General features: G+C 42.5%; 1 protein-coding gene across 6 annotated transcripts in view; it reads left to right on the forward strand.

Moving 5' to 3' along the window:
• The window catches only part of STK24 (serine/threonine kinase 24), a 78,075-nt gene that overhangs the window by 52,069 nt on the left and 12,856 nt on the right, over nt 1-13,150 (forward strand). For 5 of the 6 annotated variants that reach the window (XM_006027422.2, XM_025208631.1, XM_025208634.1 and 2 more), the window contains exons 3-5: nt 1,404-1,460; nt 5,686-5,794; nt 5,919-6,076. In XM_006027422.2, coding sequence (XP_006027484.1) covers nt 1,404-1,460; nt 5,686-5,794; nt 5,919-6,076 — 324 coding nt within the window. The remainder of the gene's footprint in view (nt 1-1,403; nt 1,461-5,685; nt 5,795-5,918; nt 6,077-13,150) is intronic. The other variant, XM_025208632.1, reaches the window with a different exon arrangement.

The following is a 13,150-nucleotide window of genomic DNA, read 5'->3' on the forward strand; positions in this document are numbered from 1 at the left end:
CAAGCTGCACAGCTAGTATTGGAAATCGGATAGGTATTGGCTGATATGCCTCCTTAAAAAATTGTCTATTGGTATCAGCCCCCAAAATCTCTATTGGTGCACCCCATTTGATATATGTAGGTTTCCAATTTTACTATGGTATTTGTGGATTGATTGGTGCACAGAATTTGGTTGCAGTGGTGTTGTAGCTGTGATGGTTTGCAAATTGTCCTAAAAAAAATAACCAAATAAGCCAAATATTTACAGAATTGAAGGCCTCATTACTCTGTTAAAACCTGATAAATAATGGTGTTAAAACTTATATTTTGTAGTAAATGCATAGAGGATATGCAGTGGATTTATTATTTTGGTATAGCTCGTGTCAGGCTCTACTGTAGATTATTGCTTCTGTTGGTGTGTTTGATAGATGGTAAAATTTATATACAATTTGTAATTAATTTGCAAGGGCTCCCTTTGTACAGGGATTGCAGAGAAATCGCTGCCTTTTCCTAAGTTGTATATCTGGGTAATATTTTTTAAGTCTGAGCTCTCTGTACTACCTCATGTGATCTGCTGCCCCTCCCTGGTGTGGTGGGGAAGTGCTCTTCCTCCAGGTATGGCAGTTTTGTCTTCCTAGAGGAGATGGACAAGACTTTTCATAGAAATATGTACATAAAATAGGAAACTGTTAATAAAATGGAATGAAGCTAGCTTATGTAGTCCTTTTCAAATAAATGAGGAGTAAGTGTGCATCTTTTCTTCTTGAGGAAACATACTTTAGTGAAAATTATATACCATCTTGCAAATTAATAACTATCAATATGGGGGTAGAGGAATGGATATCCATCGAAAAGTAAGCAGGGGACACAGAAAAAAAACCAAACAACACCAATATTTTATTTTTTTATACATTTTCTGTCATTATTTCTTTTTTAGAGAGATAATTAGCCATGTTAGCCTGAAGTCAGGCAGAAAGCAGGAGATGGTGGCACCTGAAAGATTAACTTATTAACAGATTAGTCTTTAGGGTGCCACCTTGCCTTGATTTTTGCCTATCTCTGTTTATAGTTAAGGTTTAGTTGAATGAAGCAAGTACGCAAAGAAACTTATGCTATTAATACTTCTTGAAAAGTGCAGTCCTGTCACCCCATGGCCACCTATCTGCTCCCACACCCTATCTGCACACCTATCTGCAGCAAAACACCCTATTAAGCGCATGGGGGTCGTTGTGGGAGCTGCCAGGGGTAGGGCACAGTCGCAGATGCTGCTTGTCTGTGGGACTCTGGGGTGGACATTGCAGAGAGAGAAGAGGAGCAGTCACTTACCTGTGAGACTGCATCATCCTGGATCATGTGGTATCCCAGGATCCTGTGGCATCCTAGTTGAGACTCCATGTTCTAAGCATTTATTACTTATTTTTTCAGGATACAAAGTTATGGATAATAATGGAATATCTTGGTGGCGGCTCTGCTCTTGATCTAGTAAGTAAACTATGTAGGAATTTGTTAATGCAGTTGGAGCTGATTTAACAGTTGTCATCTCAGAAATACAGTATTTTCAGTTTACATGAAAAAGCAGCATGGCCATATGCCTTGAGAAACAAACAAACGCCCAAAATTATTTTTATGCAAAAAAATTCTCAATAAGGTGTGGGGGGAAGTGTACATGCATGTATGAATTTCCAAGAAGTGATGTCAGGAATTAACATTCACATTAGAGGTTCACCGATATCGAGATATGATATTGGATTGGTACCGATAAGAGGGAAATTAACATTATTGTCTGTCGGCTTTTTTCTTGGCCGGTGTAGCTGATAATGTTAACTGATAAATATAATATGCCTTCTGGCAGGGCCCCTGGATGCTGTGTGCATGCATGCAGCTGCACGCATGCATATGGCCAGGAATGCAGCCAACAGTGTGGATAGCAGCACCTTGAGGGGAAGGGGTGGAGGGTGGGGCAGATCGGGGCCCCCAGGGTGAGGGAGGGGCTGGGGCTGGATGTACTGCCCAGCAAGGGCAATGAATGGGGGTTGGGGTGGGGAGCAGGACAGAGCTGTGGGCAGCTTGTCTGGGGGGTGGGGTGTGTAGGGGGGGTGGCTCCCCCAGCTGCATACAACCCCCAAGGGAGGCATGGGGTGCATGTACCCCCCAGATTTGTGCACAGGGCAGATGTGGGCTGCCCACTGTAAGCTCTGGGCTCTCTGCTCTGCTGCCTTTCACTTGGGTGCCTTGCACTGACCATGTGCTCCCTGCCCACATGGCAGCAGTGAGGGCAGTGAGTTGTACCTCCCACTACTGGGTGGGCAGGGGACATGCAGCCAGTGGAGGACTCCTGGGGCAAAGGCAGCAAGGCGGAGAGCCTGGAGCCCACAGCCCACATCCACTTTTGCCCTGCTCAGCTCTGGTTAAAAGCATCCCTGCGCTTAAAAATGGTGGTGGTAGTGCTTGAACTAAAGCTCATTCGCTGATCTTTAGTTCAGGCACCCCGCTGCCATTTTTAACCGCCACAATGCTGATCCCCTGGATAAGATTCCTGCAGCCTTGTCCCACTCCTCACCTGGGTCCCATTCACCAACCTGGCTGGGCAGCGCCTCCAGCCCCTACCCCATTCCCTCCGTCACTATGGCCTGCCCTTCTCCAAGCCCCTTCTCCTCCACAGACATACCATATTTCATGGTGTATAAGTCAAGTTTTGAAACCCAGTTTTTAACTCTTAAAATTCAGCCTTGGCTTAAACAGCATATCACTGTCCCCTGTGAGTGGTGCCAGGTTTGGTAATTGGCTGGTGCAGTCCAGGCAGCGCCGCTCACAGGGGATGGGGGCATGCCAGCTGAGCGCCTAGCCTGGCCCTGTCCACTGTGAGCAGTGCTGCCAAGTGCCAAGCCTAGCTGTGCCAGCCGAGCACTGAGCCCAGCACCGCTTGCAAGGGATGGGGCTGGCCTTGGCACTTGGCAGCACCACTCACAGCAGACAGAGCTAGGTTTGATGCTCAGCTGGTGCAGCCCCATCCCCTGTGAGTGACGCTGAGCTTCATGCTTGGCTGGCACAGCCCAGGCAGCACTGCTCGCAGGGGACAGGGCCACACCAGCCGAGCACTGAGCCCGTCCCCGTTCTTTGTGAGCGGTGCTGTGGCATGTGCCCACCCCCTGGGTGCGTGGCCCACAGAGAGGGTATGCAGAGGCTGGTATAAGTTCTGATCCAAAAAGTTAGGTTGACTTGTACATCGGATCTACAAAATTCCTAACTTTTTGGATCAGAAAAATGGGGTTGATTTGTACACTGTGTTGACCTATACACTGTGAAATACAGTACCTGCAGGGAGATGCTCTCCATGCTGCCCAGCTACCTTCCTGTAAATTGGTTTTTGGATCGGTAATGACTGATATGCCAAGTTAAATAATTGGCTATCGGCATTGGTTAAGGAAATCTTTATTGATGCACCTCTAATTCACATGCAAGGAGGTTAGGTAACATGGGATGTTTGAAAAGAGATATGAAAACATTTTTATTTCAAAATATTGACTAATCAGAGAATATTGGTGACTAAAATGTGTTACTATTTGCTCACTTTGTGGTAGGCATATAATTATGCCTAACTACATGATTAAAATAAATTAGATTGTCCCCCTTGTTTGTATCCTCACTGAGGTTTGAGTCGATGTAGAAACATAATTTCATCTTCTTGGTGGTGGGGGGCTCATCTGTTAGAGACATACTGATGGTGTTGAAAATGTCTTCCTATTTAAGGCATACATTTATTGTTAGTAAAGGCAGTACAGTCTTTCAACTTGCTTTCTAATTCATAAAGAAAACAAGCCATCATCTAGCATACATTTTTAATATCTTAGTCTATAGTGAGATCTCATATTACTAAAATTGAATTATACAAGGTATATTAAAGTACACTTAGCAGTACTCTTTTTGAAATGGCAAAGAATTAAAACTTAACTACAGTTCACAAAGTACATATTAATATTATTTTGAAAGGTTACATCTCACTCATTAGTGAAGATTAATTTTCCCTGTAAAGGATGTCTCTCTCAAAGGTTGTCCATTTGAGACTTCACATGAGGATTAAAATTCAGTTAGGAAAGAGAAACTCTTTTTAAAACTACAAGATTACTTAATATTTACTGCTACATAATCAAGAAATTAGAGTTAGTTGGGAATTTTTTTCCCCCACAAAAATATTTTGTTTTAGCAAAGCACAGATAAAATAATTTACTAGTTTAAATTTGTTGTTTGTGGGCAAATAATGTTGGCTTTCTAGAAGTGTGCCCTGTTTTGAGTTTACATTTAAACTTGAAGATGTTACTGCTGTTGTGTTAATGTCTGTGAACCAGTGAAAGCATATAAGAAGGGCAGTAAAAATCTTTTGATTGTTCCCATACTTTTTGTTCAGTACTCTTCCCATTTATTCATCATTGCTTGCCAGTTTGGCTAGAAATAGCCCTTGCCCAATAAAGCCAGATCAGCTCTGATGGGATATGTCCCAGTGCAGCTGATCCACTTAATTGGTTGAAACATGTGTTGCCCATTGTCCTCCTGTTTATCGGGTGGGACAGTGTTTTCCTCACTTCCAGAGACAAGCTCTTGACAATCTTTGGGGTTCTTAGATTGCTGGGGGCGTAACTTCAAGCAAGAAAAACTGACTTTCCCTGCTTTCAGAGAAGCGCCTGGAAAATCCCTGGGGCATGTCTGAAAGTAGGAAAAGCTGGACGCTCCAGTGTGGTACACAGGCCCAGTGCTGGGGCCACCAATTCACAGTGGAGTGCCCTGGCTTTCCCTGCTTCCAGAGATGTGCCTGGGATGTCTGGGGTATGTCTTCAGAAGCAGAGAAAGTTGGGATTCCTTGCTTGCAGAAATGTGCCCCAACAGTCTCCATGACAAATGTCTGGAAACCGGGAAAGCTGGGTAGATGTTCCCTGAGTTTGAGGGACCCAGTCCTGGGTAGGAATTTGAGGCATGTAGGACTGGGCCCCTCTAACCAGGGAGTGCCTGCCTGGGATAGCAGAAGAGTGTGGGTAGCTCTGGGCTGACAGTGTTCTGCTTCTGTGTTGCAATAAAGCAGCACAATTTGTTACCACTTTTTTGTCATGGCTTCATTGCGGCACAACAAAAGTATGGACATCTGTTTGCTCTTGCTTTGTGCTGCCATATATCTCTAAAATGTGCCTTCTCCAATGTTAGCTAAATAAAGTGATTACTTTGTCATATCATGCATAGAGTATTTAAGCAGAGCCCTGCTAGAGCAAGAGCTCAGTTTCTAACGTTCAAAAGGCAATCTGATGTGGGGTTGGGAGAATCATGGGGACACTATTCTATCCTAACTTGGGAGCATTGTTTTTCTCTCAAAACGTAATGATTCAGATACAAAGAAGAGGTCTTCGGGCTAAATTTGTTCATGGTATTGGGTTACATTGTCATCAGCTAGTAAGCACACTTCTGTTTCCATGTGGCTATTTGCCTGTCACCCCATATAAAGAGTGGTAAAAGCAGATCCAAAATGTAGATAATGTATGTTAAGGAATAGGAGACAGAGAAAAATAGATCACACTTCATGTGTAAAACAGTAATTGACACCAAAATCAATTAAACATATTAACTTACTGATAAGCACATATCATGGCATTTTCATTTCTTCCTCTACTTCTATAACATCGTTAAAACTTGCAAGTTACAATTATTTTTATGTTTTTCCTAGTTAGAACCTGGTTCTCTTGATGAAACCCAGATTGCCACAATTTTAAGAGAGATACTTAAAGGACTTGATTACTTGCATTCAGAAAAGAAAATCCATAGAGATATTAAAGGTAAGTATTGCATTTTGTCAGTTTAAAAAAAAAGAAGAAAAAAAGACAGTTTTGATGAAATGTTCCAACAGTAGAGTCAAAGAAAAGCTTTGAAACGTTTAACCCATATTTTTTCCTTTATTAGCTGCCAATGTATTGCTGTCTGAACAAGGAGAGGTAAAATTAGCAGATTTTGGAGTAGCAGGACAACTAACAGATACACAAATAAAGAGAAATACCTTTGTGGGAACACCATTCTGGATGGCACCTGAAGTAATAAAACAGTCTGCATATGATTCAAAGGTAAGATTAAAGTAAATTTTTTCTACAGAGTTTTCTTTAGAATTTCATGGAGCAACACACCGCCTGCCTAGAGCTGCCTCGAAGTAGATTTCCTGGTGGGTTAATTATCTTTTAAAAGCCCTGGGACAAAGTGTTTGTCCTTGCCAGGGTAGATAAACGTATAATAGAGTATCTGAACATGTAATTTTCTCCCATTAAATTCACTAGATTGTGTGTAGTTGATAATTAATTTACTGTATGAGTAGCATATATATCAAGGTGTGGGTTGCTGATAACAGTAGCAGCCTGTAATTGTATAGTTCTGTTGCCATACACCAGGTGCATACACACATCACCTGTCAGGGCCTCCACTCATCACCCCTAAATCCATGTGGTCTGATGGTCAGGTTGACAGAACTGCATTGGCACTTATGTAGTTGTAAAACCGAAACGCTATATGTAGTTATAATAGTAAGTCTCATAAGACATCTGTGAAATGAAAATTACTTGCTTGAAGAGTAAATAAAGAGAGATCTATATTTGTCAAGCCAACACTTCTCTGAAAACACAAGAATTAGCCAGCATATTTAGGATTAAATTTGATTATGTGTCATGCTATAGGTTATCACCGTAGGCAGTATTGCCTGCCAAGAATCAGAAGTAGATGGAGTACAACAGTGCCAATGCTTCTAAGAGGCAGTGCGTAGCAGAACACTGATATAGAAGGTGCTTTGTAATTGTGATTCATGAAAGGGTAGAACAAAGAAGATGGTGTTTGTGAATGTAGTCCTATGTAAAAAAGTAGAATTTTTGGTACAGATTTTGGCTTTGGAAACTAGTCACATTCCAATACTGGTCAATTTCATCAGGAGTGAAAGTGAAGATGTTCATCTGATCAAAAATAGCTGAGAGTAGGTACAGCAGTGGATTAAGTAGTACTCCTTGTATGGCATTACAATGTAGATGATTAGGTTTGGTTTTGTAGATGTTGCCATACTGATTGATGACATCAAAGCAGATGTCATGCTATGCAAATGCTCAGCACTGCTTTTAGATAAACTTAGGCCTGTCATCATTGGTAAAATGCAGAGTAAGGATCTACTGCTCTAAGCAGTTCTACCTGGAATTGTACTGCAGTCATTGCATGAATAAAAACCTGGATGTTAAATGGTATTCTGCAATAATGTCTGTGATCATCATCAGGGATCTGGGTTCTTCATTTGCTACAGAAAAAAGCGGATTTTCTTGAGAAAATCACTTGTTTTTCTCCTTTAAAGGAGAAAAAGGAGATTTTCTCCTTAAAGGAGAAAAATGTGGGAAACCACAGGTTGACACACACACGTGTATGTGGCAGTCAGGCAGTGTGGTAGAGAGCAGCTTCCTGCAGGTGAGTCTATTGATCCAGCTCTGCCCTTCTTGCCAGCTCTTGTATCCGAATGAGCTGTCAATCTCTGCTCTCTAACTTCCTATGTTCATTCCTTAAATCATTCCTTTCCTCTGCTGTTGCCTTTTGTATAACAGCTGTCTGCAAAGGTTCTGCAATCATCTGACTGGGTTTTTCAGCTCTAGCCCAGTCTCTCATATCCTGTGCCTCCTTTTGAGACTGAATGGCTACTTCTCTAGCCCCTTCTTCAGCTTCCATCCAAAGAGCCCTAGACTTCTATGGACCCAAGGCCCTTACTGCTTACCAGAGACCCAGGTTTTCTCTGATTTAAAAAAAACAAACAACAACAACAAAAAACCCAGATTTTTTAAAAAATTAAAAACAGTAACCCAAAATCCACGTTTTCCATGATTGAAATGAAACACCACTAATATATAGATATCTATATAGTGGTGTTTCATTTTGATCATGGAAAAATGTGGATTTTGGGTTACTTTTTAAATTAAAAAATTGGGTGGTGTTTTTTTTTTTATATTGGGTGCTGTCATTGTGCAAAAAGGTAAGTCTTTTTTCCAAAATGAAGCTCTCTTCCTCTTACCTAGAGGTCTGTCCTGCAAAAGGTTGTGACCCTTTAACTACAGGTAGGCAAAAATCCTGGGTCTCTGTATGAGACTGAGTATTATACGCATTCCCAACTGTTGTGTTAAACGTGCAGGTAAATAAATCATGCTTTGCATTGCCTGCACGCTCCACCAAACTGTTACGTCCTCATGGTGCTAAAGAATCGCCAAAGCATAATCAACCCAGAGCCTAATGCAGAATGCACCTCACAATTCAACTTAAATAAAATTTAATTCTATTAGTGTATTAACTGTATTAATAATTTCTACATAGAGAGAGAGAGAAAAAACCATTTAGTTCAATGTTCAACCACTCATCAATCCCAGGTATTACTCTACTTACAGAATAGTTGTCCAGTTCCTGAAAGTAGAGGGCGGTAATCTGTGGGTAATGGCTGTTTTTCAGTCCAGGTGTTGTTGGACAATGACACACTCAACTTCCTTGTTGTCCCGCTTTTATGTTTTTTCTTCTGGTGACTCTTTATTTCCAGGTACTGTTGATTGGTTTCCCTGTGATCATCATACTGTTCATGTTCTTATCCTGTCAGCATGTTCCTTGGTTCTAACAAACCCATCACATGCACACATCTTAATTTGGTCATGTCCTGGACTCCTAATTTGGTCTGTCCATCACAATCAGAAATTCCAAAAGCTCTGCAATAGGGCACAGTCCAGTTGTTCCCCTCTTACCACCTTTCATTAACATATCCAATCATGTCATCCCTCTGTTTTAGTTGGTTAGTGCCACGCTCAGTTAATTTGAGCTAATAACAAGGCCTACATTTCACACACATATATTGATAATGCTGGACCATAAGCTGCCTGTGAAAGTGACCTCAAGACTACCTGATAGTACAGACACAAGCAAAATGAAAAGTTCAAATAATAATGAGACTATACAGAAACTTAAGCAGTGGTTAAATAAGGCTGCATATAAAAGAAAAGTTCAAATAATACTATAATTCGCCACTCAAGCACATGCAACTAAAGCTAAATGTGACAAGCCATCCTCATGAGGGGCTGCATAGCCAAGGCATGGGAGAACCAGCAGGAGGGTATAGGTGATGCATAGGGGAGGGGCCAACTTTGGCCCCCCCCCCCCCCCCCCCCCCCCCCCTCAAGGATTGGTGTACCCATGGCAGGGTATGGGGCTGTGGTCTGGCTGGACTGACAGGGGCAGGAGCCTCCTCTGCAGCCCAGTGGGTAGAACTTGGCCCTCAGGGTGTCACTTATGGTTGGGGACACTGCCTCACAGACCCCTGCCCCGCACACTGAGGCTGGCCCCGGGGGTGGGGCAGGTGGCAGTGAGTTGGGAGTGAGGGGAACTGGCAGGGCTGGGGGGCACTGTTGCTTGGGAGTAAGGGGCACCAGCATATCAAGACTGTTTAACACCACAAAGCAGCAGTGTGACAGCTGCAGCTGGACCCATGTCCTGGTGAGTGAAGGGGGTAGGGAGAACTCTGATTTTTTTCCTTCATTAAAACAAACAAACAAAATATAGGTGTATAGAATTTATTTTGTTATAATGATTGAAGCACTGTTAAGCTTCCAAATTGCTTTAAAATTGATAATTGATAAAATATATCAATAAAATATTGTACTCAAGTGATTATTTTTATATAGATAGATATAAATAATCTATCTATCACTTGAATATATTAGTATTTAATTTTAATTGCAGAAAAATGTGGATATTCAGGTTTTAAATCAAACTTTGGGGGGCTTAAAAGGAGATTTTTGGATTTTTAAACAGAAAAAAACTAGGATCCCTGGTGATAATTCAGCTAGGAATGAAATGTGAGAAATGCCATCAATATGCAAATGCAGTGCATCATGCAGTGCATCATACCTCAAGACCTAGCGGACAGCCGAGTAAAATTTCTGCTGCACATTGCCAGGCTAACTTTGGGTGGTTATATTGCCTTGTTGGAAACATTTTAGTACCCGATGGATCTAGCACAACTACTGATAGCTATTTGCAGGATATTTGGCTAGTGACCAGTAACTCTTGATTTTGAATTGATAACTGACCGACCATATAATTAGTGCAGTGTTAGGCTGTACCAGTCACAACTGGTAATTGTGATAATAGTGAGTTGATGAGGCCATGAACACTGAAACTAATTAGAAGCTTCAGATTTCTCACTTGGATACTCAGCAGAGCTAGGGACAGAAGTTACACATAAACTGGTATAAATGATGAGAAACTGGTTGGGATCTGTAACACAACAGGTTCCAGGTGTAGACATTAGGTATAAGTGATTGGAAACTGGTCTATACTGGTGTTTTCCAACCGGTGTGCAGTGGCACACTGGTGTGTCATCAGACTTTACCAGGTGTGCTGTGGGATCTTGGGGGGGCATGGCTCCCGGTGGGGCATGGCTCCAGCCAGTGCTACCACCACTACTCTGTGTTTTGCCATGCGCCCCCCCTACTCCGCTCTGTGCTTGATCAGCGTGCAGTGGGATGAAAAAGGTTGGGAAACGCTGGTCTGTACCCATAGCAGAACAGAAGTTTGGCGTACAAAATCAATCTATACCCATAACAGAAGTTTGGCGTGTGCAAACTGGCTTAAAATGGTAGAACCTACTCTAAGATTTGTCCCTCCTCACCAAAGGATGAATGTATGTTCTATTCACAGAAGTTCACTGCACATAAACCACTTTCAAAATGGCCGTAACCTGTTTAAGATAAATTTGGATGGATTTAGTATCAGACTTAACTGAGTTAGGTTAAATTGGTTTATTGAACTATGTCCCAGATCCCTTCCAGGTTCAAACTAACTCATAGTCCCCCAGTATCCCAGGATGCTTTGCATCTCCCTGCAAATCCCCGCACCTCCCTTGCAGAGTGGTCAGCTTAGTCTTGGCCCTGGCTGTCTGCTCTAATCGAACAGGAAGATGTGCTCTAGTGCCCCCTGGCTTCTGGTCTAGGCCACTTACAATTGCCAATTGCTCAAATCACAAGTGAGACCTTTTGAGGGAGGATAAGGCAAGATGCTGTGTTTATTGATTAAGTGCTTAATATACACACACCCACCAATTTCTGTTCTGCGCTGGTGTACCTTACCAGTCTTATCAGTACTTGGATCAACTTAGTGCCCAGCCCAGTTGATCACAAGTGGGAGCCGGGCTTCTGCTGGTCCATCTCATCAGATGAGCCAATGCTCCAGGATGACATGCAGAACAAGACCCAAAAGTGATATGTTTCGCCCCATCTTTTATAGCCTTGTCAATTCACCCAGTCCTCTGGGCTTTTGCTGGCTTATCATTGTTCTTTCTTGAAGGTTGATTGCTGTTGTTCTCTCACTGTTCTGGGGCGGATTCTTCTTGTTTGGTCTTCTATCTATCTGCATTCTTCAGCCAGTTGCTAGCTGATGTTTTCCTTTTCCACAAACGCACTGTCATCCGTACAGCATACAAAAGAGTAAAAGATCGAGCACTTCTGTCAAGCTACAGAAGAATACAAAATGGAGTTTCTTAAGGCAATACTCCAAACTCAAGAAAATACATGAAAAGCAATAGGCAAAAAGTCTATTTGTATAACACTGGTACATCCCTCTGGCTGGGAGTATTCATCAGTAGACTGATGCTCCCAGCCATTGGTGCACCAGGCACCTGGTTTGCTATTTGCTGGTGCAGGAGGAGCCTGGGATGCTGTTCCTAGGCTCTTCTTATACCAGCCATAGGGTGCAGTTGGGATCTGATCCCAGAATTGTGCCTCTTGCCATGCACGTGTGGCATGGCAGGAGGCACAGTTGTTGGGATCAGGGATCAGATCCTATTGTGCCTTTCATTGAATGTCTGTCAGTGATCAGAGTTTAGCTATAGAATCTTCATTTACTGAATGCACTACTGATTAGGTTATGTAGGAATTACATGATAATAAAGCTTGGCTTACTTTTAGCTTTATAGTTAACTTTTAAGCCTAAATCCACTTAGATGCATTGCATGATTTTCAGCTTGCAAGAAAGAACCTGTCTATAAAGAGTTTTTCTTTATTATATTACTTGTACAAGAAAGCTTGAGTAGGACTTGCATATGCTCCCTCTTCAAGAAACTGGGACTCAGACTACGTAAGAAAAATCACAGATGATTGCTAAACAAAGAATCTTTCATTGGTACAGTTGTAGATTTTCAGGTGGGAAGAGCCCACTTTTTTATGGTGACAATTTCTGAAAATTCAATCAGCTATCTTGGACTTCAAAAGAACTCCAAATTCTTTTGAAATTCTTTAGTAACATTCTTCAGATGAACTGGCTTTGTGGCCTAGCTACATAATGCAATCCCTATGCTTGACTCGGTATAAGACCTCTGTAATATTGACTAGCAAAACATTTGTGCCAATTTCAGACACCGGGTTTTTTTTATTTACTTTTTAATTCTTGCCTGAGAAGTGTCCCCTCCATTGTGTCAAAGTTGTGAAAAGAGGAAGCTTTCAGCCAGTGAGGAGAGGAGGAGCTTATTCCACTTAGCTGTGCAGGAAGCTGTGATGTTATGAGATGGGTGCATTTATCACAACATCTACTGCACGGCTCTGCGTTGTGGCAGTCTTAAGACAACTGAACAGGGATCAAAGAAAAATGTCATTTTAAGTGGCAAGGTATTGGTATAAAAAATATCAAGTCTCTTGATCCAACTTGGTCAGATGTGGTGCTAAGGATATGGAACAATTGACTAAAAGAAACCTCGTGGTTCTGTCAAACTATCAGCTCTCAAAAAGCAACTTCCCTTCACCAGGAAGTTTTCTGGCACTGTGTGTAATGCCTATATATGGACACAGTATCCTACTGTAGCTGGTGGTGAGAGGAGTTGAGGGCGGCACATTCCTGACCCCCCACCCCAGTCCATTACTTCTCAGGCTGCTGGCACCACAGCTGGCACAGGGGTTCTGGTGGTAGCAGCAGCAACAAGTCTTGCCAGCCTGCTCTGCCCTCTCATCCCACCTGCTAGACCACAGAGGCAACTCCTGCCCATGCCAGTTTGGCCAGGCTTACAGCCCCATGCCCACTGCAGGTGCACAAATCTGAGGGGACATGTGCCTTCCTATGCCCCCCTGACATGCTGCCTATGGTTGGACCCCTGCCCCGCA

Source organism: Alligator sinensis, unplaced genomic scaffold, assembly GCF_000455745.1.
Source record: "Alligator sinensis unplaced genomic scaffold, ASM45574v1 scaffold744_1, whole genome shotgun sequence".
Classification (NCBI taxonomy): domain Eukaryota; kingdom Metazoa; phylum Chordata; order Crocodylia; family Alligatoridae; genus Alligator; species Alligator sinensis.